We start from the raw sequence: 27351 nt of genomic DNA on the forward strand, positions 1-27351 counted from the left end.
TCTGGACTGGGCTGGGATGCTTCTCAATGTACAATTGCTCTTTTATATAAAGTTCTCTCTTACACATATGCGAGTGTCTCCCTGGATTTTTTCTCTAGTCAACCCGGGCTAACACATGAAGAAATTGAAGAATTCTACCAATGTGTTCAGTCAGAAATTGGTCAAACATGCAAGCAAGATGCATTGATAATTACTGGTGCTTGCAATGCAAAAGTTGGATACAAAGAGGAAGGGATAATAGAAAATATGGCCTTTGTGAGAGAAATGAAGGTGGTGATTACATGATACATAATTTTGAAAACCTAGAAGAAATGGACAAATTTCAAAAATATGTCTAAAACAACACCTTAATTTTAAAAAACCACAAGTAACCCAATAAAAAGACATATATGAACAGAAAATTTACTCAAGATGATATTCAGGTGGCCAACAATCATAGGAAGAAATGATCATTAGTTATAAGAAAAATACAAATATAAACAACAGTAAGATAATACCTCACGCTGATATTCTTACAAAGTTACAAAAACACAGTACGTGCTGCGCAGCATGTGGAGTGGAGGGAATGCTCATAGGCGGCCGCTGGGATTGCAGAACTGTACAGCCACTACGGAAACCAGTGTGGCGCCTCCTGAAACAAAGGATCAGACCGGATGGCTGCCATCTCTCTACTTGGTACATACCCTGAAGAAATGAAGACCAAGTTACAAACAGATAGATGTACTCCCATGCTATGGCAGCAGAATGTCTGTAACAGCAGAAAAAAGAAAACAATCAAACACCTCATCTGTGTAGGAACAGATAAGTTAACTCTGGTACACACACACACACACAGGAATATTATGCATCTTTTAAAAACAAGGATGGGGCTTTCAAACGCCTCACGACACGGGCACGTTTGGAAGACATTATCCTCAGCGAAGTTGGTCAATCTCATGAAGATAAATATTCCGTGACACGATTGTTATAAAGGAATAAAATGGTTTGGGCACTAAAGAAAAAGACTTTGAAGAGTCCAGCAAGGCTGGGAACGACGGGTAGGAATGAAGGGGGTTGAAAAAGATGAAAAGAGTCCCATACGTGGGGAGTTTACTGGGAAAGTCACTGCTCTGATTCGGTGGATTGTGCAACTATGCATACTGTGCTTTTCTTGGTCTGTATTATATTCCACAGATAAAAGGGGGGGGAAACATATCAAGAATTAATTTTTTTAATGAGAAAGAAGTCACAGCCTTAAAAATCCTCCGTTTTCCTTACCCGTCAGATCTAAACACTTGAGTGATAATAACAGAAGGAAAAGTAAAATTTAAACTGATTTCAATTTTTTGTGACATATGAGCTAGTTAAAAAGAGGTATCTAATCTCAGCAATTCTATATAAGATTACTGTCACAGTGTGATACCCTCTTCTCTCTTCTGGAGATGGATTTTTCTCAGTCTTCAACCTCTTGTCACCTGGCAGGTGCTTGGAGGCAAGAACTACCAAGTTCCAGGCATGGGCTGGCTTGGTCGCGTGTGGTAAAGGTTTGGTATATTCGTGCTGAAAGAAGGGAATTGGACATGGGCCTCAGAACTTGCTTCTCCCACTGATGGTCCTTCTTGACTCTGACCTGGAAGAACTCTGTTTTTAAAAATCATTTTATTAGGGGTTCATACAACTCTAATCACAATCCATGCATACATCAATTGTGGAAAGCACTTTTGTACATTCGTCGCCCTCATCATTCTCAAAACATTTGCTCTCCACCTAAGCCCCTGGCATCAGCTCCTCATTTTCCCCTACCTCCCTGCTCCCCCTCCCTCATGAACCCTTGATAATTTATAAATTATTATTTTGTCTTATCTTGCCCTGTCCGATGTCTCCCTTCACCCACTTTTCTGTTGTCCATCCCCCAGGGAGAAGATCACATGTAGGTCCTTGTAATCGGTTTCCCTTTTCCAACCCACCCTCCCTCTAACCTCCCGGTATCGCCACTCTCACCACTGGTCCTGAGGGGATCGTCTGTCCTGGATTCCCTGTGTTTCCAGGTCCTATCTGTACCAGTGTCCATCCTCTGGTCTAGCCAGATTTGTAAGGTAGACTTGGGATCATGATAGTGGGGGAGGAGGAAGCATTTAGGAACTAGAGGAAAGTTGTATGTTTCATCCTTGCTGCATCGTACCCTGACTGGCTGGTCTCCTCCCCATGGCCCTTCTGTAAGAGGGTGGACCTGGAAGAACTCTTAGGACACAGCGTTAAGTTTCTCTGATCAACTAAAAACCCAAAGTCAAAGTCAACACTTAAAAGCTTTTTAAAGCCCTGGACTTCCAGGGGGGTGGGGGTGGGGGTGGTCCCTGGGTACCTCAGGGAAGTGTTTGAGTCCGTCCAGCCAGAGGTCCATCAGAAGAAACTCCTGGTAATCTCCTTCCCCAAACCCATCCACCAGGAACCCTGTGGACACGGTTCTACTCTAGCACACTGGAGGCCACCACAGGTTGGAATCAACTCAACATTCCGCGGTTTCCTTTTGGGGGGGGGGGGGTTTCGGCGAGTCAGGCTGAGTTGCTGCGAAGGCAGAGAACACCAGGTGAAAGGATACTAAACGAAAGAAGACCCGTCATAGAAGGTGTAGTGCAACTTGATGTGCTTCTTGCTTCCTTTCAGTTCTTGAGAATGCCGGCTGTGGTGACCGTGCTGAGTGGAAGGATGGCGGGCGGAGGAACTCTGAGGCTGGAGGGAACCCGAAGCAGAGGCTGGTTGCAACCCTGTGTCTTTTTTGGCAGTTGGTGATGGATGAGGAGGTATCTTTGTCCTGTAGTTACGGAATATCACTGGGTAGCAGATATTTTTTCCTTTCCATGTGGTCCTTTCTGATTCTCTGCAGGGCAAGATACCAACATGTCTTTTAGCTATGTGGCTCTCCCGAAGGAGGCTCTAGATATCCCTCCGTAATTCTCAGCTCACCAGACTCCCACTGTTTTTCATGATTTCAGAAGTATCCACCCCTTTATCCTCAAAGAGTTTACTTTTAGGAAGAAGCGGGAATGGCTCAGCATTTCTCAAAGACCAGGCCCTGGCCTGCTGCCTGGACGTCCACCTGTGGCGCTGGGAGGATGCCCTACAGAGTGGCATTTGCAGAGTAGGTCAAGCAGGTGACCTGGAGACTCTGCATATATTTTTAATTCTTTGTGGTCAGGGACTTTGGCCAAGTGTAGAATCACTTCCTAGGACTTGTGGGATCCTCTTCATCATAAATATTATTAAGAATCCAGGTAAATAGGCTTGTTCTATTGGAGAAACATTGTTTAAAGATGATGAACATCTGGCAAGTTATGTTAAGAAGTAAAAAAGTTGGGACACAAAGTCTTTAAACTGAAAACAAATAAGCAAGCATGAAAAGAGCATTAGTAGCGAAGTCACACTGCAGGAACAAAGAACACTGCAACCGAAGACTGACAGACATGGCTACTTACCAACCTAGTTTGCCTTGGTTCCCTTGACTAAAAAGCAGGCATTAATTAAGTCTTTCTCATCAGAATATAGTGAGGACAAAGAATTACAAATGGGGCACGGGGCATGGGGAATGGTGTGTGTGTGGGGGGGGGTGAAGGGACAGGCATTATCATCTTGATTATTATAATGACAAAGTGGCCAGCATCTCCTGACACGATTCAGACATAGTTGCTTATCCCCTGCACCCCCTTCCTGCTCAAATGGGCCCTGGCAACCATCTCCCTCCTTAGGAATCACTTCTCAGCCTTGGTGTGGGGAGGATGTGAAGCCACCAAGCCACCCCCAATTCCTGAGGTGCTCACATATAACGACACATGGCCTGCAGCTTCTCTCTGGCCTCCGGGCAGGGGTCGCTGAACTCCACACTGTCAGAGGCACGTGGTATGGGTGGGCTTATATCATCCAGAGTTTTGGATTTACCTGTGCAGACAAAGAAGTTGGAGGTGGTTTTAGAAAATAGATTCTTAAGCCATCCTATTCACTCGAGGAGGCTAGGAGGACAGCATTCCCCCAAGAATCAAGATAATGGGAGCATGGTGTGATACTTTCCAGGGATCCAAATCCTTGGCAGCTCAGTTTTACAAGAGACTTGAATCTGCACAAGTTAATCCATAAGTGCATATTAGGAACCCGTTAGTGAAAAGTGAGGGGACAGTCTGCATTCAGTTGTGCAGTACAGTGACATAGCTGCTGTCAACATCACAACTTGCTCTCTTTGGATGCTTCCGATGACAGACAAAACAAAGACTAACCCTATTTCTCTACTGCTCACTAAGCTCAGAGCTTGCTGCAGGAAGCACGATTTATCCTTTGAGATTGAATCACAACGGCGTCTACTTATTGCACTTACTTGTGCTGTTGTCCCCGTGGCTAGTGTCAGGTGAGCTTAGGATGTGGTACAATAAAGCTGTGGAAGTGGCCCTCTGACTAAGGTTTCAGAGATCTCAACTTAGGGATGTGTGTTAGGTCCTACTTCAGTTGCCCCACCTGCCTGAAGCCATCTGCTCTTCTTCACACTTCAGCTTCAGCTGGCTTCAGGCTGGGGCATTTCTCAGGTGCCATCTGGACCCTGAGGACTTCCAATCGGACCCATCCTTGCAGTCAGCCGTGTTGGGAGATTCTGGCTAGCTAGTGCTTGGGAATTGTTTTTGGTCTCAAGCATCCTCAGCAGAGTTCCTAGTTCCTTCTGCCTCTGCTCTTGCCACCAGGAACCAGAGACCTAAGGCCTGGGGTCCAGCTATCTGTTGGATGGCACCCCGGAGCAACCTGCTGGCTTGAGCATTCAGTGCTGACAACTTGTCGCTTTGACTGGGAACACTGTAGATGTGCACGTCCCCCACTTCTCCTCCTCAAACGGGCCACTCCATCTCAAATGTAGCTACTGTCCTCTGAGGCGGTTGGTCAGGTGCCAAGGGTCTGTCTGCTCTAGGACTTCCCTGCATAGGCTGCAAAGTACAGATTGGAGGGGGCTGAGGGGTGACAGCACATGGGTATGAAAAACAAAATGACGTAAACTCAGAATGATGATATAATACAATGTCAAAACCGGGAAATTTTTTAGATAGAAAATGAACATAGTTGACAATTATGCTAGGGCAATAAGCATGAACTTGGGCCTTCCTGAGCAAAGTAGGACATACCGTTACTTTATTTAAAAACTACTAAAGATAGTTAGTCATCTATGGTAACAGGTAGGCATAAGAATAATACCTAGACAATATTAAGAGCCGACAAGAAGTGCCCAAAGCCTGAACATCCATCCATCCTAGTGGGGATCCTGTAGCACGTAAGGTCAGAATGAAAATTGTTTCTAAGGGGAGTGGCAGGGAAGACAGACACACAGACAAAGAGAAACACAGACTTATTTAATGCCTGCTTTAGAACAACCTTATTCAAGGCCACGAGGAAGAAAGGATCATAAGGTTGCTGGGTACTTTGAGGATATGATTGTTTTCCTCAGAGTGTCTGTGTAGATTTAGGGCCAGTTCAGGGGAGGGGATGTGGTAAGACCAGGAATGCTTGATGGATGTGATGCTATGGGTTATTGGACCACATGGTATGAACTGTATCCACAGAGGTAAAGATTGAGAAACCAGAGATGAGCAGGTGAGTCTACTCATGGCCTAGGCAAGCTGAGAATTTTAACATCATTGGGGGGAAGCCTGTATCTACAACATTAAGAACTGTGACAATTAGTAAGTGTTCAGTGACTATGTATTCCACATCTGGAAGGATCTAGCTCAAACTCAATGCGCTGAGTGACCAAAAAAAGGAATACAGCAATTTTTTTAAAGATGCATGCTTCAAACACACATGATTCCTGAACAATGCTGACCACCCCATAATCACCCCCATTTTACCAGAAAAGGAGCATGAAGTCTGGAGGGAGGCAAGTTACACAGTCAGTCAGGGACAAGGTCAGGAATAAAAACCCAGCTTCTCAACTTCCAGCCTTATTCCAGTTTCTGTAGGAACCAATGGGACTATCTTTGAGCATTCCCATTTCCCATAGCCCACCTTACCTAACTGATACCTCCCCCTTACATGATAGCTCTGGAAGTTGTAGAAGGCTGTGCTTTGCCCCTCTCCTCCAACTCATCTTTCCCTTCGCCTAACTTCTGGTTGCACAGTTGTTTTCATGCCTTTTGTTGTCATCTACTATCTGGTGTATCCTACCCAGTGTTGGACATCTGTTAGATCTGGTATCTGAGTACCTCTGTTGCATTCTGGTTCCAGTGCTTGCTATGTGGCTAGGAGTGACACAAATCCCTTTGAGCAGAAGGACAGAGTCTGGAGTACAGCAAAATAGGAAATGTGGGTTTTGTGGGGTTGTGATGAAAGTGCATTACTGTGAGTGAAGGACGTGGGATCTTCCAGAGGATGAGACTTCAGGTGGAATGATCGGTTTGAGATTCATCAGTCTTCCGTAAAAGAGTCTGGGTCAATAGCTATTAGGCCTCCAGTGCCTTCTCCCAATCAGAACACCAAATCAAACCATCCCACCATGTCCACAGCCTATAAGGGAATCTCCCCCACCTTCCCTAACACTGTCACCAAAGATGGTCTTACTGAGTGGGAATCATTTTTACCTAATTTCTTCTTGCTGTCCCTCACAGTTGAGAGGGAAAAACTCAGACAGGCTGTAGAGGACTGGTAAATGAGCTGATATGGTGAGTTCACTCCCATGGCAGAAATGTGACCCAATGAACCTGGAGTGGAAGAGAGAGAATTTTTTCTTTCAATTCCTTTCTTAAACTAGAAATGCAATACATGTAGACATCCTATTCTATCCGCATGCTGGACCAATATTCCAAAGCGTTCTGCTATTGCAAAACCATTAGGTCCTGAAAGAAATAGAGATTTGGTGTTAGCACCATTATTTTTGAAAAGATATTTCCCAAATGCTTCTTTTTTAACAGTGTTTTGGGCATATAGATTTTACAATTCAGTTCAACCACATCGAGAAGAGTCGTCCAATCATCATCACCATCAGCTTTAGAACATTTCCTTCATTCTTGCAGTCATCATTATTAACTCCCTATTTCCCCCAACCTCCCCTGGTACACCCCCAGGAACCACTAATCCAGTTGCTGTCTCTATAGATTTACTTATCCCGGGTTTCATATACATCAAAAGATTGACAATAAAAAACCTACCAAGAATAACAAAGTAAAACACATAAAAACCTACATTGAAAGGAAAGCAGAAAAAATTAAAAACTACAATAAATTTAAATGGCTCATAAGGGAGATAGGGTGCTAAATTTTAACTTAATTTCATCTGCAACAGTTATATTCTACAGAAAACAAGTGCTATTCACTATCAAAGCATCCAGGGTCTTAAAGGCTTGCAGATAAATAAGTGGTCATCTAGATGAGAAGCAACAAAGCCTACATGGATGAAGCACACCAGCCTGAGTGATCATGAAGTGTCGATGGGATCAGGTATCAGGCATCAAAGATCCAGAACAAAAAATCGTATCAATGTAAATGAGCGGGATGGCAGAATGGAGACCAGAAGACCATCTGTAGACAATTGGACATGTCCTCACAGAAGGGTCACAAGGAAGAGACAAGCCAATCAGGGTGCAGTATAACACCAATGAAACAAGCAACATTCCTCTAGTTTTCTAATGCTTCTCCCCCACACACACACATTATGACCCCAGTTCAATCTTACAAATCCGGCTAGACCAGAGCATGTACACTGGTACAGATAAGAGCTGGAAATACAAGGAATCCAGGACAGATAAACCCCTCAGGACCAATAATGAGAGTAGTGATACTAGGAGGGGAAGAGGAAGGTGTGGGGAGAAAGGGGGACCTGATCGCAATGATTGAGATATAACCCCTTCCCAGAGGGATAGACAACAGAAAAGTGGGTGAAGGGAGACAGAGATTGGTGTATGACATGGAAAAAAATTTTAATAAATGATCAATGGTTCATGGGGGCAAGGGGTGGGGATGAGTTGATACCAAGGATTCAAGTAGAAAGAAAATGTTTTTTAAATGAAGATGGTAACATATGTACAAAGGTGATTGACACGATGTATGTATGAATTATGATAAGAGCTGTAAAAGCCCCCAATAAAATGATTTTTTAAGTGCTATTGCATCCCTGGTCCATTGTCGGAGGGAATTCACCATGGGCTTAATCTATGTGTAGAAGAAATAGAGGTTTTAATGCATTGGCAGACTCTGCAGTTAAGTTTCCCTTCTATAACACTCACTTCCCACCCATACACAAGAGTGAACTGACACTAGAGCAGGTAGAAAGAACAGCAAACAAAAAAGAGAATATTACAGGCAAATGCAGATGACAAAAGTGAAATTTTAAGTATTTAGAATCAAATAAAAATGAAGGTACAATATATTAAAATTTTGTGACACAACAAAACCAGTGCTGGGGTCAGGGGTCATAGCAATAAATACCTACACTAAAATAAGAAAGGTCCTAGTGGACAGCTTGAGCAAATGGAAAAGGAAGAACAAAATAGGATAAAAGTTACCTGAAGAAAGGAGTAATAAAAATCAGAGCAAAAATCTTTAAACAGGAAAAAAGAAGAAGAGAAGAAAAGAAATAAAGGAAGAAAGAAAACAAAAGAATCAAGAAAACCAAAGCCTGTTTTTTTTTTTTTTGAATAATCAATTAAATAGACAGACCACTGGCTGTGTTGACAAAAGAAAAACAATAAAAGACAAATTACCAAAGTAAGAAATGAAATTGGATACATTACAACCGATTCAACAAAGATACAGAGCATCATAATAGGATTTTATGAAAAATTTTACTCCAACAAATTTGAGAACCTAGATATGGACAAATTCATAGAAACACTGTCTTCCTAAATTAACACAAAAAGAGGAAGAAAAACAAAACAGAACAAAAGAAGAGATTGAAGATGTCATTAAAAGTAAAAAACTGCCAACAATAAAAAACAAAAATTGTTTTTAAGCCCAGGACCAGAAAGCTTCACAAAGAATTATAGCAAACATTCAAAGAGTTGATACCAATTCTACTCTAACTCTTAGGAAACATTAAAAAAAGGAATACTCCCTAACTCATTCTCTGAAGTCAGTATTATCCTGATAGCAAGACCAGGCAGAGAGTACGAATAAAAAGAAAACTACAGACCAATATTTCTTGTGAATTATAGATGCAAGCATTCTCACACTTCTAGCCAAGATAATTGAACAACATATACATACATATATGTATCATACTCCAAGATCAAGTGGATTTATACTAAGAACCCAAGAATCTTTAACATCCGAAGACCAAACAATGTAATTCTCTACTTAAATACAATAAAGGAAAAGAACCACATGATCTCAATTGGTGCAGAGAGGCATGTGATAAGATACAATACTGGGGTGTAATGAATTAATTAATATGGCTCTTCTGGCTGTCCTCTTTGTGACTTCCTCAAGATGATTGAGTGGAACTATGCCAAAAAGTGCTCATGCATCAACAAGGGAATTGGATAGCTGGCCAATCCTTGTTGTAGGGATGGGAATATGCACATAAAGTGGATGAAACACTGGCCAGGTGCCCATCCCACTAGACTTAAAAGGAGGCATCCTAGAGCTGGAAATGGCGACCTCACAACCACCAGGAATAAGATCAAGGAGTGAAGTACGTCTTTTGGATCCAGGGCATTTACCACGGAAGACAGCAAGAGATGGCAGCGCAAGAGAGTGGGAATTAGGATACTGGCATAATTCCAGCTACCCGAAGGAGGAGCCGGACAGTAGTCTCCAGTCTCCGAACTTCGGCCCCGCCCCTGAAGGACAGACCCCACCCCCCTTGGCTCCTGTGTCTCCCGGAGGTTGGGCACCACCGGTACCACGGATGAACAGAGTATTGTCAGGCAAGAGCTGCTGTGATGGTTTATGATGATGCCAATAAGAAGTGGGTGCCAGCTGGTGGCTCAACTGGGTTCAGCAGAGTTGATATATATCACCGTAGGGGCACCAACACATTCAGAGTGGTGGGCAGGAAGATTCAGGACCATCGGGTCGTGATAAATTGTGGCATTCCTAAAGGGGTGAAGTACAATCAAGCTACACAGACCTACCACCAATGGCGAGATGCTTGACAGGTGTATATGGTCAACTTTGGCAGCAAAGAGGATTCCAATGTCTTCGCAAGTGCCATGATGCATGCCTTAGAAGAGTTAAATTCATAAGAAACAGCCCAGAGCAAGGTTACTGCTATTTAGAACAGCACTAATTTGCTATGTATTTTCTGTGGGCCAGCATTGCCTAGACAAAATTCACAACTACCTGCCCAAGTTCAAAATGGCCCATCCCAAGAAGAATTGGAAATCCAAAGATGGCAGCTGCAACAGCAGCAACAGCAAAAGGAGCTGGAACGGGAAAGACTGAAGAGACAGAATGGACAGGGAGAGGTTGGAGAGAGAGAGGGTAGAATGGGAAAGACTAGTGAGAGAGAATGGACAGGTAGAGGGTGGAGAGAGAGAGAGGGTGGAAAGGGAAAGACTGGAGAGAGAGAATGGACAGGGAGAGGTTGGAGAGAGAGAGAGGGTAGAATGGGAAATACTGGGGAGAGAGAGAATGGACAGGGAGAAGGTGGAGAGAGAGAGGGTAGAATGGGAAAGACTGGAGAGAGAGAAAGAGAGAGAGAGAGAATGAACAGAGAGAAGGTGGTGGAGAGAGAGAGGATAGAACAGGAAATACTGGCGAGAGAGAGAATGGACAGGGAGAGGGTGGAGAGAGAGGGTGGAAAGGGAAAGACTGGAGAGGGAGCAACTACAAGAGCAGCTGGAGAGAGAGAGACGAGAAAAGGAGCAGCAAGCATGGGAGAGACTGGAGAGACTTGACTGGGAGAGGCAAGAACAGTAGAAAGGGAACAGCTGGAATGGGAGAGAGCAGAGAATATCAAATGCTGCTGCCCTCACCTCTGTTGAGACTCCTCTAAACTCGTGCTGGGAGACTCCTCTGCTTCTGAGCCAGGTTTGCAGGCAGCCTCTCAGCTGGCCGAGACACCAGCCCCACAGGGCATTGTCTTGGAATCACCTGCACCTCCACCCCCTCCACCATTCCCATCAGGCCCTGCCTAGGCTTCTGCAGCACTACCCCCTCCTCCAGACCCCCCTCCACCACCTCCACTTCCATCCTCGGGGTCTCCACACTGACCTCATTCACTCCCTCTTCCTAACCAAGCACCCCCCCTCCCCCTCCCCACTGCTTGCACCTCCCCTCCCTGCTTTCCAATTTTTTTGTGGGATCCATATCAGAAGACAATTGCCCTTTAACTGAACTTGCAGCTGCAATTGCCAGAGCAAAACTGAGCAAAGTGTCACAGATGGAGGAGGTCTCTTGCCCAAGTGACGGGAATACCGTTGGTGTGAATTCTACCTCATCTAAAACAGAAATGAGTGGTGGAAATGGACCCCTTCCTTTAGGGGGTAGTGGTTTAATGGAAAAAAATGAGTGCCCTGCTGGCTAGGAGGAGGATTGCCGAAAAGGGATCAACAGTAGAAGGAGAACAAGAGGACAAAAACGAAGACCCAGAGCCTGTAACTTCTAAGGCATCCACAAGGACACCTGAACCCACCAGAAAACCCTTGGGAAAGAACAAATACCATGAATGGCAGCATGCCACCTCTTATCTCCAGACGGGATTCTCCAAGGAAAATTCAGATTGTTTTTGACAACAGGTCCTATGATTCAGTACACAGACCAAAGTCTGCCCCCTCATCACAGCCCAGTGCCAATGGAGTTCAGCCAGAGGGACTAGACTACGACAGATCGAAGCAGGACCTTTTACATGAAATGCGAAAAGAATGAACAAACTAAAAGAAGAGCTCATTGATGCAATCAGGCAGGAACTGGGCAAGTCAAACACTACATAGAGACACAAACGGAGGAGGAGAAGACTGTACTCTGGAGAAAAGAAATACCCAGAAACAAAAACTGTTGGCAGCACCAACCAACCCCTACATTTCTTAAGCTGTGAGACGATGATGGAGACAAACAGTTGGAAGGTAGGAAGAACCAACAGTTTTCAAAAACCTTCACTCCAGAGATAAGCTATTTCCCTTCTAGTTTGCTGCCCCCCCCCCTTCTGCCTGACCTTTACAAGATGGAGGAGAGTCATATCAGAGTTCCTGTAACAGTTATGCTGAAAATATTATACCCACCAGGCAAGATCACAGCACACAGAAATATTTTCATGTCAAGATAAAAATTGCACATATTGTACAATCCATTACTAAAATAAAGTGGAGAAAGGCTTTAAAAAAAAAGAACATCTACATGCAGAAGTAAGAAATCATTAAAAAGACAAGAAAGAAAGAAAGAAAGAAAGAAAGGAGAGATCAGAGTGAATGAGAAAGGAGACACTGAAACTTGTTCTAAATCAACGATTCTCAAACTGTGGGTCCTGACCCCTTTGGGGGTTGAACGACCCTTTCACAGGGGTCACCTGATTCATAGTAGTAGCAAAATTCAGTTAAGATGTAGCAACAAAAATAATTTTATGGTTGGGGGTCACCACAACATGAGGAAGGGTGAGAACCAGTGCTCTAAATCATAGAGTAGCTAATGTAGGTGGAAGAAATAATGAAATCAAAGAGCTGAACAAAAAATGTCAAAGGGCAACTCAAGAAGACAAAGAAAAATATTATAATGAAATATGCAAAGACCTAAATTTAGAAAACCAAAAGGGAAGGACATGCTCAGCATATCTTATATTGAAAATAAACTCAAGAAAAAAATCCAAGCCTCAATTTGTAATATTGAAATATTCTACGGGCAAAATAAGCAAATCTGTCTTGGAAGAAGTACAACCAGAATTCTCCTTAATGGCAAGGATGGCAAAACTTTTTCTCGTGTAATTTGGACATGTTCTCAGCAGACACCAGTCCCTAGAGAAGTACATTATGCTTGGAAAAATAGTTGGACAGTGAAAAAGAGGAAGACCATCAACAAAATCGATTAGCACAGTGACTGCATCGATAGACTCAAATATTTCAGTTGTGAGAAAGGCCCACCACTGGGCAGTGTTTCATCCTGCTGTAGACAGTATCACTATGAGTTGGAACTGACTGGATCACACCTACCAACAACAAGCTTCTGGGTTGAGGCTTATTAGTGAAACGGGGTGCCAATAGAGGCAGAGCTAGAAGAACTTGTAGTGCTTACCAAAGCTGGATAGTTATGTAATCATTTGTCAATGCGAGAGGATTAAGACTGAAAGGGTGGAGTCTAGACTGTCAATCAGGTGATAGCCAGTGAGTCCTCTGTGTGGGCATAGCCTTCTCCTGAGGATTCTGGAAACTCTGGTATTACTCCTTGGAGGCAGGAGACCCTCTCTCTGCTCACTCTCTGTGAGACATTTCTGAAGAGAAGTCACATGAAGCTACCCTGATGCCACCAGACCCTGGGAGCTGGAAAACCCATGTGTAAATTCATAGTCACTCAGACTTCCCTCTTGGACCACTATGCCATAAGGCTGGAAATCAACAAAAGAACAATTAAGAAAACAAGGGAAAACAATTGGAGGATGAATAACTCACTACTCCAAAATGAATGGATACTGGCCCAGATCAGAGATGAAATTAGGAAGTCATTAGAAACCAACAAGAATGAGAATACGATGTACCAAAACTTTTAGGACACAGCAAAAGCAGTTATCAGAGGAAACTTGATAGCAAAAAAATGCACACAAGAAAAAGGAAGAGAACTTCCCTTATGTAGTACCCTAATACCAAAACACTGTAGGCCACAGGCAGGCCCCACAAGCACTCTTACCAGCCTCACAGAGAGAAAGTTCAGGGTCCCAGTTCTTTCAGGAATATGGCGCCAAGTGACACGCAAAGAGGAACCTACATCAATACCCTTGACAAGAAAACAAGAGAAACAAAATGCAACGTGGGAGGTAGCCCTAAACCTAATGACACTTATAGAAGAACCAGACGTTGGTCTGCCACAAAAATAATCACCAGACTGCTTCTTGGATTCATACAGGATATGAGGGAAGCAATACAGAATAAGAATAGATAAGGTTCACAATCAATTGAAGTCCACAGCACCAAAGGGAAATATAAGAGTTAAGGGCAAAGTAACAGAAGCAAAAAAAACAAGATAATAGCCCTCACCAACAGACTAGAAGAGGCAGAGAATCATACCAGTGATCTCAAGGACAATAAGGCAGACTTCAACAAACGGGAGACAGTTAAACAAGACCATCAAAGAGGTGGAAGAAAATCTGAGATCAATGACAGATGCTATCAAGAGGAACAATATTCGAATACTAGAAATACCAGAACAAGACACAGTGAAGAAGTCAACAGCTAAAGTAGTGGGTGAATTCATGGAAGAAAACTCTCCCAACTTAATGAGAATCAGAAAATAATACAGGAAGTAGAGAGGACACCAATTAGACTAAACTCCAAGAAGAAAACACCAAGGCACATAATAGTTGTTCTCCAACTTTGAGGAAAAGGAAAAACCCTTAAGAGAAGCTAGAGAAAAAAAGGTGGTTACCTACAATGGTACTCAGGCAAGAATATGCTCAGATCTAACAGCAGATACCATGTAGAGGAGGAGAGAGTGGAGTAACATCTTCTGAAAGTTGAAAGAGAACAATGCCAATCCAAGGATCCTCTAGCTCGCCAAACTGTCTATCAATATAGACAGACAGGTAAGAGTCTTCCCGGACAAGGAAAAACTCAAACTATACATTATAAGACACCTAATCTTGTGAAAAATCCTTTCCAACTCACTGTGGCCAGAAGGCCAACATTCACCAAGTACAAATAGGAAACTATCACATAGAGAATCCCACTTGGAAGTCAACATGCCAAAAACTACCCCCAAGATAACATGACCTCAATGACAAAAAAGAAGGCAAGAATGAAGCCACCCTACATATACACAGCAAAAGGGTGTGAGATAGGAAAACACAAAATACAAAAGGAATGGTATGACAACGATAAATCCACAGTTGCACAAAACCAAGACAGAGCAAAACCAAGCAACACTGGTGCAGATAGGAACTGGAAACACAAGGAATCCAGGGTGGATGGTCCCTTCAGGCAATACTGGGAAGGTGGAGGGAGGGTGGGTTGGAAAGGGGGAACCGATTACAAGGATCTACATGTGACTTCCTCTCTGGGGGACAGACAACAGAAAAGTGGGTGAAGGGAGATGTCGGATAGGACAAGATATGACAAAATAATTTATAAATTATCAAGGATTCATGAGGGGGGGGGAGCGGGAAGGGAGGGGGAAAATGAGGAGCTGATGCCAGGGCCTTAAGTGGAGAGCAAATGTTTTGAGAATGATGAGGTCAATGAATGTACAAATGTGCTTTACACAATTGATGTATGTATGGATTGTGATACGAGTTGTATGATCCCCTAATAAAATGGTTTTTTTAATCCACAGTTGATGGTAATAACTCTGGATGTCAATGATCTGAATTCTCACATTAAAAGGCAAAACCTGGCAGACTGGCTCAGAAAATATAGCCCAACAATTTGTTGTCTGCAAGAGACATACCTTCAGCTCATGGACTTAAATAGGCTAAGAATAAAAGGCTGGCAAAAAAAAAAATACCAAGCAAACAGCAACCAATAAAATCAGGGGTTGCAATCCTAATCTTGGACAAAACCAATTTCAAGGTGCAAATCAGAACAAGAGATAAGAATGGTCACTATATAATGCTAAAAGGATCAATAGGTCAAGACCAGTGAGCATAATAAATATATATGCACCTAACAAGACACCTGCAAAATTTGTCGAACAAATTCTTCAAAAAATAGAAATCACGGAGTCAGCAATCATAGTAGATGATTTTAATACACCACTATCAGAGAAAGATGGGTCACCAGGAAAGACACTTGTGATAGTTACATAATCCGTTTTCAATTTGAGACTTAAGAGTGAAGGGGTAGAGTTTACTCTGTTAATCAGATCGCAGCTTGGTGACCATATTTGGAGGCACTAAGGAGACAAATTAGCTTATTGGAGGTGAGATACATACTTACTCCCTGTGAGACATTACTGATGAGGAATCTGATGGAGCTGTGCTGATACAGGCAGAGCCCTGGAGCTGAAGGAGCCATGTGGAGGCCCCTGCCAGCACTGAAATGTTTTCACTGTCACTGGATCCACAAGACTTTCCCACCACTGACCAGTGATCTTCCTGCATTCAGCATCATTGCATGTGTTGCGCGAGTCTGAAGAGTTTATAGATTGGTATCAGACATGGGCTAATATTGGACTTATGAACTCGATCTGGGCGGGGCTGTGATGTTTTCTCAATATTCAATTGCTCTTGTATATAAAGCTATTTCTTACACACATGAGTGTCTATGAAATTTTATTTCTCTAGTCTACCTAGACTAATACCTAGACAAAACTCAACAACACCACGATTAGGCAACTCGACATAACAGACATTTATAGAACTCTCCACCCAAATTAAAAAACAATCACCTTCTTTTCAAGTGCACATAGCTCTTATTTAAAAATAAACCACATGCTGGGGCAGAAGTCCAGCCTGAGTACATTCAAACACATAGAGATCACTCAGATGTCTCTCTCGGACCACCATGCCATAAAGCTGGAGATGTACAAAAGGGCAATTAAAAAGGACAAACAACTGGAAGATGAATAATGATCTTCTGTGGAATGAGTGGGATGGGCCCAAATTAGAGAGGAAATTAGGACGCTTTTAGAAACTAATGAGAATGAGAATACAACATACAAAAACCTATGGGACACAACAAAACCAACTATCAGAGGTTGTTTGATAGCGATTAATATGCAGATGAAAAAGGAAGAGAGACTGGTGATGGATACGCTATCACAAAATCTTCAGCAACTAGAGCAGAGTCAACAGAACAATGCCTCCAACAGCAAAAGGAAAGAACTACCATATATACTTGAGTATAACCCGACCCACATATCAGCCGAGACACCTACTTATACCACAAAAACTGCATTAAAAATGTGCTGAAAACTCAGCCTATACACAAGTATATACGGTAATAAAAATCAGGGAAGAGATAAAGGAGTGGGAAGACAAGAGAACAATGCAAAAAATGCAGCAAAATACTGGTTCTTTGGAAGGATTAACAGAATTGATAGGCTGCTGGCAAACCTAACCAAGGGTAAGAAGGAGCAAATATCAATAGCCAGGATGAGGGATGAATCACAATGGTCCCTAATGAGATTAAAAGACACACTACTATGAAAATCTGTATGCCAATGATTTACCAACCTGGAAGACATGAACAAATACTTGGAAAAACAATCCCTCCCTAGAATACCCCAGATAAAAGTCAAGAACCTCAATAGGCCCATAGCAATATAAGAAATAGACATGGTTATCAAAAAACTACCAATGAAAAAACTCCTGGGCCAGTTGGCTTCACCGGAGAATTCTACCAAGCATTCAGGGAAGAGCTGACACTGATCCTACACAAATTATTCCAAAACATAGAAAAAGACGGTAAACTCCGAAACTTATTCTACAAAACTAGTATAACACTGATACCCAAACCAGGCAAGGATATCACAAGAATAGAAAATTGTAGACTGATATCTCAAATGAACATTGATGCAAAAGTCCTTAACAAAATATTGGTCAATAGAATACAAAAGTATTCTATTCTGGTCATCCATCATGACCAGGTAGAATTCATTCCAGGGAAGCAGAGATGGTTCATCACCTGAAAGTCCATCAACATCATCCATTACATTGAGAAGAAAATAGATGAGAACCACATGATAATATCAGCAGATGCAGAAAAAGCATTTGACAACATCCAATACTCATTCCTAATTAAGACACTCAAGAAGATAGGAATGGAAAGGGAATTCCTCAAGTTAATACAAACTATGAAAAACAAACAGCCAACATCATAGTCAATAGAGAAAAGACAAAATCAATTCTCATTGAAAAAGGGAACCAGACAAGGTTTCCCTTTGTCCCCTCTTCTAGTCAACATCATACTGGAGGTTCTAGCTAACAACATAATGTAAAGAAAAGACATCAAAGGTATTGGTCTGGGGAAAGAAGAGGTGCAACTATCATTTCCACAGATGATATGGAAAACCAAAAAGGCTCTACAAGAACAGTGCTGGAAGTGACAGAGGAATATGGCAGAGTGGCAGGATATAAGATCAACAAACAGAAGTCTATCAGACTGCTATATACATCAGACATGGAAGAAGAAATAAAAAAAGGTAGAGCCATTCATAATAGCCAAGCACAATTTGAAATGTATAGGGATATACCTAACCAAAAACCAAAAGATTTGTATGAGGAAAACTACAAAACACTGCTTAAAGAAACCAAGAGTGACCTCAACAAATGGAAGAATATCCCATGGTCGTGGGTCGAAAGACTCAATATAGTAAAGATATAGTGCTTGTCCAAGGAACTATATAAGTTTAATGCTATTCCGATACAAACACCAACATCTTTCTTTAAATTTTTGGAAAAACTGACTGTCATCTTCATATGGAGAGGAAGAAGTCCAGAATTAGCAGAGAACTCCTCAAAAAGGACACTGTGGGAGGGCTTGAGCCACCTGACTTTAGCACCTATTATACGGCCACAGAGGTCAAAACAGCGCGGTCCTGGTATAATGACATATTCAGCCCAATCAAAAAGAACTGAAAACCCAGAAATGAAATCATTAGCATACAGATAACTGATCTTGGATAAGGGCCCCCCCCAAAATCAGATGGGAAGCTGATGCCTTCTTCAATGAGTGGTACTGGAAAAAATGGATTTCTACATGCAGAATAATGGAGCAAGACCCTTATCTCACTCTATGAACAAGAATAAACTCAAGGTGGACCACAGACCTTAAGGTAAAACCCCAAACTATTAGGGCCATCAATGAGGGAATTGGGACAAACTTTTGAGCAGGGTATACATGGGCTATCAGAAATAGGGAAGGACACAAACACAGAGGAAGCACAAGTTGCCAAGTGGGATATACTGAAGATAAAACACCTGTGTACATCGAAAGAATTTGCCAAGGGAGTAATAAGAGAGCCCACCAAGTGGGATAACATCTTTAGCAATGACACATCAGACAAAGGCCTTATTATTAAAATCTATAATACTCTGTTAGCATACAATAAGAAAAAACAAACAAACAAAAAACAAATAGTCCATTGAGGGCGTGGGCAAAATATCTGAATGGAAGTTTCACAAGGGCGGAAATCCAAATGGCCAATAAACATATGAGAAAATGTTCCTGATCATTATCCATAAGGGAAATGCAAATTAAAACAACTCTGGGATACCACCTAATACCCTCAAAGATAGCCCAATTTAAAAAATCAGGGGGTGTGGTTCTATAGCCATGATGGAAATAAATTTGGTATTGCCGGAAACAAATGGAAATCAAGCTACCATATGACCTAGCAAACCCCCTACTTGGCATATACCCAGAAGAGGTAAGAAACTGACTACACCCAGACATCTGCTCTCCAATGTTCCTCATGGCACAGTTTGCAATCACAAAGAGTTGGAAACAACCTAAACTTCCATCAAAGGATGAATGGATTAAAAAGACTCTGGCACATACATGCAATGGAGTACTACGCAGCCCTAAAAAGCAGGGATGAACATACAAAGCATATTTTCACATGGAAAGAGTTGGAGAAAATTCTCCTAAGCGAAGTAAGCTAAACACAAAAGGATAAGTACAAGAGGAGTCCACCGAGATAAGCTTAAAAAGCACAAGGGTCTTAGGGGAAAAAACTACTAAATGCATAAATTCCCAGGGTGAGGCCCAGGCACTCTGGCAGGAGTTAGACCCAACCCAGGATGCATACGGCAGCCAACTAAAAAGGAGCAGAAAAGAAAAAAGGAAAGAAAGAAAGAGGATACTAACCCACCCACTGGGAGGGTATTGTTTATGGCTCCAAAGGAAATGGAAAGAGGGACCAGACCTCAACTCGGTACACCAATCCTGAGGGCAAGATACTGGCATGAAGCAGAACTAACAGATATGTCAGCAAGGCCATCCCCAATCCCAGCTACTTTGATCCCCTCCCCAGAAGATTGCACTGAAGATACAGCCCGGGGCTAGTGGGGGAGGGGGGGAGGGGGATCTTCCCAGACCACATGGGAGCAAACTAAGAAGAGAGAGAGAGAGAGAGAGACAGCCACATCCTGACCCACCAAGCCCTGAGGACGACACTCCTACTCAGAGCAGTCAAGGCACAGAGAGGACAGTAGGGCCAGCCCCACCACGAGACATGACACCCTCACTGATCCACCCCACTCAGGGAACAGCAATGGAAACACAGTGTGGGAGTTGTGTTTAGTTTGACTCCCCCACCCCAACCCACCCCACACTAGAGTGAAGCATGATGGGAGCGCAATAGAGCAGCAAGGGGAGCAAAGCAACGAAGTCCCCGAGGAATCCTGTAAATAGACTTCAGACTCAGAAGGCTGCTCATTAGACTTAATCAGAAAACATTTATAAGGGTCAGCAGACAGACCTGGAACTATTTATAGACCTCTTTCTCTTTCTTTCTTTCTTTCTTTCTTTCTTTCTTTCTTTCTTTCTTTCTTTCTTTCTTTCTTTCTTCTTCTCTTCTTTTTCATGTCTATCTATGTAAGATAGGCAAGATAAACAATTCTGGGGAGAAAACAATAGGACTGATGGTTCTGTGGGGGACAGGGAGAGTGAGGGGAGTGGGAAATGGAGGGGGAAGCCTACAAACCCAGGGACAAGGGGAACAACAAGAGATCTAAAATCAATGGCGAGGAGGTTATAAAATGCCTGGTAGGTTCGATCAAGGGCAATGTAGCCAAGAGAATTTACTGAGAGTTGAATAAAGGTTGAACATGATAGTGGGACAGAAGGAAAGTAAAATGAAATAGAGGAAAGTATTAAGGAAGTAAAGACAATTATAGAGGTATAAATATAGGCATATATATTTAAATATATTAATTTATAATGATAGGAATATAGGTCTATGTACATATATTTATATGTTAAGTATTAAGATAACAGATGGACATTGGTACTCTACTCAAGTCCTCCCTCAATACAAGAACACTTTGTTCTAATAACCTGGCATTCTGTGATGCTCACCTTCCCAACACAATCGCTGAAGACAAAATAGGTGCATAAGCAAATGTGGTGAAGAAAGCTGATGGTGCCTGACTATTAAAAGCCATAGCATCTGGGTCTTAAAAGATTGAAATTAAACAAGCAGCCATCTAGCAGGGAAGCAAGAAAGCCCACATGGAAGAAGCACACCAACCTATGTGAGCATGAGGTGTCAACAGGATCAAGTATCAGACATCAGAAGACCCAAAACAAACATTCATATCCATGTGAATGAGGAGGGTCAGAGTGGAGACCCAAAGCCAACCTGTAGACAATTGGACATCCCCTCACAGAAGGGTCACAAGGGATGAGTTATCCAGAATGCAGTATAGCACTGATGAAACACAAAACATCCTCTAGTTCTTACTCCCCAACCCCAACTATCATGATCCCAGTTCTACCTTAAAAACCCATCTAGACTGCAGCCTGGACACTGGTGCAGATAAGAGCTTTCAACACCTGGAAAACAGGACATATAACCACCCCCAAGAACAGTAATGAGAGTAGTGATATCATAAGGGTAAGGGGACTGTGGGGAGAGAAGGAGAAGAAAGGGAGAACTGATCCCAATGATAGATGTTTACCCCATCCCCTTCACCTGTCCCCCAGCCCCTGCTCATGATGGTGATGAACAACAGAAGCCTGGGTGAAGGGAGACAGCATATGTTTTAGGATATGAAGACAATAATTTATCAAGGGTGGCGGAGGGGGGTAAAAGAGGAGCTGATACCAAGGGCTGAAATAGAAAGAAAATGTTTTGAAAATGATGATGGGCAGGTCTGTCTAAATAAGATAGGCTGGGTGAACAATCTGGAGGAGAAAACACCAGGACCAACAATTCCTGCGGGGCCTGGGAGAGGAGAAGGTTGGGGGAAAGGAAGTGGTGCTAACAAACCCAGGGACAAGGGAACAACAAGTGATCCAAATTAGTGGTGAGGAGGGTGTAGGAGGCCTGTTAGGGCGTGATCAAGGGTATTGTAACCAAGAGGATTTACTGAAACCTAAATGAAGGCTGAGCATGATAGTGGGATAAGAGGAAAGTAAAAGGAAATAGAGGAAAGAGGTAGGAAGCAAAGGGCATTTATAGAGGTCTAAATAAAGGCATGTACATATGTAAATATATTTATATATGAGGATGGGGAAATAGATCTATGTGCATATATTTATAGGTTTAGTATTAAGGTAGCTGATGGACTTTGGACCTCCACTCCTGTACTCCCTCAATGCAAGAAAACTTTGTTCTATTAAACTGGCATTTCATGACACTCATCTTCCCGACATGATCACTGAAGACAAATGGGTGCATAAGCAAATGTGGTGAAGAGAGCTGATGCTGCCCAGCTACCAAGAGATATAGCATCTGGGGCCTTAAAGGCTTGAAGGTGAACAAGTGGCCATCTAGCTGAGAAGCAACTGTGTTAGTCTGGGTACTTTAGAGAAACAAATCCACAGAAACTCATGTATAAGAGAGAGGTTTATATAAATGTTAAGTGTGCATCAAGAAAACATCCCAACCCAGTGCTGCCCAAGCCCACAAGTCCAACATTAACCCATTAACCCATATGCCCAACACAAATCCAGGAAGTCCTGCTTCATCTCACAAAGCAGACGCAATGATGCCAACTGCAAGAGGAAAGCCAAGTCAGAGAATGTGTAAGCATCTCAGCGCTGGCAGGGGTCTCCACAGGGCTTCTCCAGCACCCAGGACTGCATCGGGGTAGATCCATGTGGCTTCTCCTTGGGGATGTCTTGTGGGAAGTCAGCCTTGCAAACTGAAGCTGGGAACTGCTAAGGCAGCTGCACCCTGGTTAACCATCACAAAGCAAAAGACCCAAGAACTCAAAAGGCAAGGCTTACCGAGCCACTTACCCCTCCACCCTTCAATTAATCCCACATGTGTTTATTGGCCAGGTTGGCACAATAAACTAACTAACTCAGCAACAAAGCCCACATGAAAGAAGCACACCAATCTGTGTGATCCCAAGGCGTTGAAGGGATCAGGTATCAGGCATATAACTGTGAATGAAGGGGAGTGCAGATTGGGGACCTAAGACCCATCTATAGGCAACTACACATCCCTTTACAGAAGGGTGGCAGGGAGGAGACGAGTCAGTCAGGGTGCAGTGTAGCAACAATGAAACATACAACTTTCCTCTAGTTCCTAAATGTTTCCTCCTCCCCCACTATCATGATCCAAATTCTACCTTACAAATCTGGCTAGACCAGAGGATGTACACTGGTACAGATAGGAACTGGAACACAGGGAATCCAGGACAGATGATCCCTTTGGGACCAGTGCTGAGAGTGGTGATACCGGGAGGGTGGAGTGGAAAAGGGGAACCAATTACAAGAATCTACATATAACATCCTCCCTGGTGGATGGACAAAAGAAAAGTGGGTAAAGGGAGATGTCAGACAATGTAAGATATGACAAAATAATAATAATTTATAAATTGTCAAGTTTTCATGAGAGAGAGGGGAGCAGGGAGGAAGGAGAAAAACGAGGAGCTGGTACCAATGGTTCAAGCAGAAAGCAAATGTTTTGAGAATGATGATGGCAACATATACAAATATGCTTGACACAATAGATGGATGTATGGATTATGATAAGAATTATACCAGCCCCCAATAAAATGAATTTTAAAAAAGAAATTGGTGAAGGCAACATATGTACAAATATGCTTGATACAATTGATATATGGATTGTTATAATTGCCGTAAGAGCCCCCAATAAGATTATTTATTAATAATAATAATTGTAAAGGCAAAAGTGGGTATCATATGAAAAAATAAAACAGGAGCCATACTTCACACCATACATGAAAACTAAATCAAAATGGATCAAAGCCCCAAATATTAAACCTAAAACTACAAATTTTGTAAAAGATAACATGGGGGGGGGCGGGTAACTGTGGAACCTCATCGAAAGAAAAACAGATGAACAAACAACTACAAATGTACAAATAGCAGAAGACAGATGGATAATTGAGAGCTCATAGATTAAGTAGTCTAAGTACCCTTCAATGGATGAATGTAGAAGCAAAACGTGATGCATATTTACAATGGAACACTACATAAACTTAAATAATAATGTTGAGTTTACAAAATATATATAACAAAGATGGATCAGGAGGACACAATGCTAAGTGAAATAAGTCAATGCATAAGTGTAAATATCATATGATTCCATCCTCCTAAAAGGAATTAACAGAGCTATAGAGAGAGCAATGTTCAGGGATTGGTGCCGGGAGGAAGAACCACTCTGTGTTATTTTGCATTGTGGGGAATGTAGAGCACATGAACATAGCCTGTCCAAACTACCAGAGTCAATGATCCCAGCAAGAAGCACATAAGAGGAAACAATGTTTGTGTAGAGCATAACACAAAGGTAAGTCAAAAAGCACTGTTACAAAATTATAGAAATATATTTGAAACAAAATGTTCAAATGTAAAGCTATTAAGTTTTGACATATCTCCCATCTAGATCTATCCATGACTGGAGGTGGTATTTCCATCTCGTTAATCATTTCCCAAAGAATTCTGTACTCTCTGGTTTTCATCACAACAAAACGGTGGTTTGGGCATCCTCCAGGGACTCAAACTGTGTGTCTTCTCAATGTTCTTTAGGTGTCAGGGACAAAAAGATACTCAAAGGGGCAAGGCCAGCGTAGAAGGGTGGAGGAGCTAAGGTTTTCTAACAAAATTCATAGAGACCATTCCTTGCAGCCCTCAAGGAAAGAGCAAATGCTTCATGATGGGAAAACATTTTCCTTGGCATATGCTTCTTGGATTTTCTCACCACGGAAGTTTCCCATCATTGAAATACTTTTTTCATAATGAGCCCCAGTGACTTTCTTGTGCCCTTTGCAAACATGTACCCCCACGGCTCCGTACAACGGCAAACTCACTGCCATTGAGCTGAGTCAGACTCCCAGCAACCCTGTAGACAAAGCAGAACGGCCCCTTCAGATTTCCAAGGCTGCAAGTCTTTATGGGCACAGAAAACTGCATCATGCTCCTGCAGAGTAGCTGGTTAGTTTGAACTGCTGGGCTATCGGTTAGCAGTCCCACTTTTAAGTTTTTATTGTCCTTTTTAAAGAATAGATGCATAAAAAATTGGAGATCAAAGTAGGCAAAAACCAGCGGGTGAACAAGTAAATGTGGTGAAGAAAGTTGATGGTGCCCGGCTATCCAAATTCTACCTTGTAGGACTAGATAGGGCAGAGGTTGTACACTGGTGCATATGAGAGCTGGAGGCACAGGGAATCCAGGGTGGACGATTCCTTCAGGACCAGGGGTGTGAGGGGCGATGCTGGGAGAGTAGAGGGTGAGTGGGTTGGAAAGGGGGAACTGATTACAAGGATCCACATGTGACCTCCTCCCTGGGAGACGGACGGCAGAGAAGGGGGGGAAGGGAGACTCCAGATAGGGCAAGCTATGACAAAATAACAATCTTTAAATTATCAAGGGCTCATGGGGGAGGGGGGAGCGGGGAGGAGGGGGAAAAAAGAGGACCTGATGCAAAGGGCTTAAGTGGAGAGCAAATGCTTTGAAAATGGTTAGGGCAAAGAATGTACGGATGTGCTTTATACAATTGATGTATGTATATGTATGGATTGTGATAAGAGTTGTATGAGCCCCTAATGTTTAAAAAAAAAAAAAAAGAATAAATTTAAATAAATAAATAAATAAAACGGACAAAAACATTCCCTCACCACAGGTAGTTTGAAAAGCACAGCTCCAGGAATTGACCTAGGAAAGAAACTGCTGGGTGGTGAAGTGTAAACATTTCCCATTTGGTAGATGCTGCCAAATTATGCTCCATAGTAGCAGCACCAGCGCACACACTTCCCTGTAGTGTCCCAGTCTCTATGGTTGCACACCCACTACCACGCTAGGAAATGTCAGACTGGTACTCGGGAGTCTTACCTTTCACTGCACTCTTGTTGGATTGATGGAACTTTTTAACCTAAAGACTGACACTCAGGTACTCACTTTTCCTCAAATGTCCACCGCTATAGCCACTTCTCCCGATTGTGTTGACCAAGTAGTCAAAGGCCATCTCCTTGGCGCTGAGATGGAGAAGCTGGCTGGCCTCCACAAAGCGTCTTGTGACGTCCAGGGGGTTGGCACCTACTAAATGAATCATCATAGGCAACACATTCTCATCCCAGCACAGGGCTGCTACTTGCAGAAAAGGAAGCTCTACTCCTAGAGTACGCAAACTTGAGTGGACTTCTAATGAAAGGGTCTCAAACACTCAAGCTCTCTCAGGGGCCCTTTGCTCCCTCTCCCCCTTACCCTTGTTTATTCCTGCCCAAAGGCCTGTATTCCTTGCCATCAGGTTGATTGTGTCTCATAGCAAAATGATAGGACAATAGAACTGCCCCATAAGGTTCCCAAGGTTGTAAATCATTACAGAAGCAGGCAGTCACATCTTTCTCCCTAAGTCAAGAGCTGCGGGTGGTTTGAACCTCCAACCTTTGGTTAGCAGCTGAGCCTTTTCACAGCTGCACCACCGTGGTTCCAATTGGCCTATAAAATAAACCTACTGCCATGTTGTCAATTCTGATTCATAGGGACCCCATAAAGGGCTGCCAAAAATAAACAAACTAACTGTCATTGAGTCAATTCTGCCTCATTATGACTTTATAGAACAGGATAGAACTGTCCCTGTGGGTTCTCAAGAATGTAATTCTTTCTGGAGTGGAAAGCCTGATCTTTGTCCCTTGGAGCTTCTGGTTTTGAACTGCAGACCTTGCTGATCACAGCCCAACTCGTAACTATTGTTCCACCAGAGATCTCTCTATAGGGCTTCAGAGACTATGAATCTTTATAGGAAGAGACAGTTCATCTTTCTCCCTAATTACAGCTAATGCTCTAAAAACTATCAACCGCTCAGTTAGCTGCCCACAATGCCACCAGGGCCTACAGGTTCTAAAATAAAGCAGCATCAAGATGGCTTAGTTATTGATGCTACTCTAGGTCCCTGCTTTGGTCCTAGAATGACATTCTTATCTGGGACCCTAGTGCGCATGACTGCCCTGCAACTGAGTCCACTGGGGTCTTCTTACCTAGCGACAGAGTCTCCCGATTCCCATCTTCACTCTTGGCCTCCTACGTTCGGTCTCTCTCTCTCTCTCTCTCTCTCTCTCTCTCTCTCTCTCTCTCTCTCTCTCTCTCTCTCTCTCTCTCTCTCTCTCTCTCTCTCTCTCTCTCTGAATAATGGCCACCAACTC

The 27351-nt window shown here is 42.8% G+C and overlaps 1 protein-coding gene and 1 pseudogene across 1 annotated transcript in view; one reads left to right on the forward strand and one right to left on the reverse strand.

The window, feature by feature from the left end:
- The window catches only part of C5H3orf20 (chromosome 5 C3orf20 homolog), a 104941-nt gene that overhangs the window by 76437 nt on the left and 1153 nt on the right, over nt 1–27351 (reverse strand). Inside the window, exons 2-5 of the mRNA XM_075550893.1 lie at nt 26108–26248; nt 6582–6701; nt 3795–3912; nt 2579–2857 (exon numbers count right to left, since the gene is read on the reverse strand). Coding sequence (XP_075407008.1) covers nt 2579–2857; nt 3795–3912; nt 6582–6701; nt 26108–26248 — 658 coding nt within the window. The remainder of the gene's footprint in view (nt 1–2578; nt 2858–3794; nt 3913–6581; nt 6702–26107; nt 26249–27351) is intronic.
- On the forward strand, nt 9586–11869 carry LOC142448530 (protein enabled homolog pseudogene; annotated as a pseudogene).

This window comes from Tenrec ecaudatus, chromosome 5 (assembly GCF_050624435.1).
Source record: "Tenrec ecaudatus isolate mTenEca1 chromosome 5, mTenEca1.hap1, whole genome shotgun sequence".
Taxonomy (NCBI): Eukaryota; Metazoa; Chordata; class Mammalia; order Afrosoricida; family Tenrecidae; genus Tenrec; species Tenrec ecaudatus.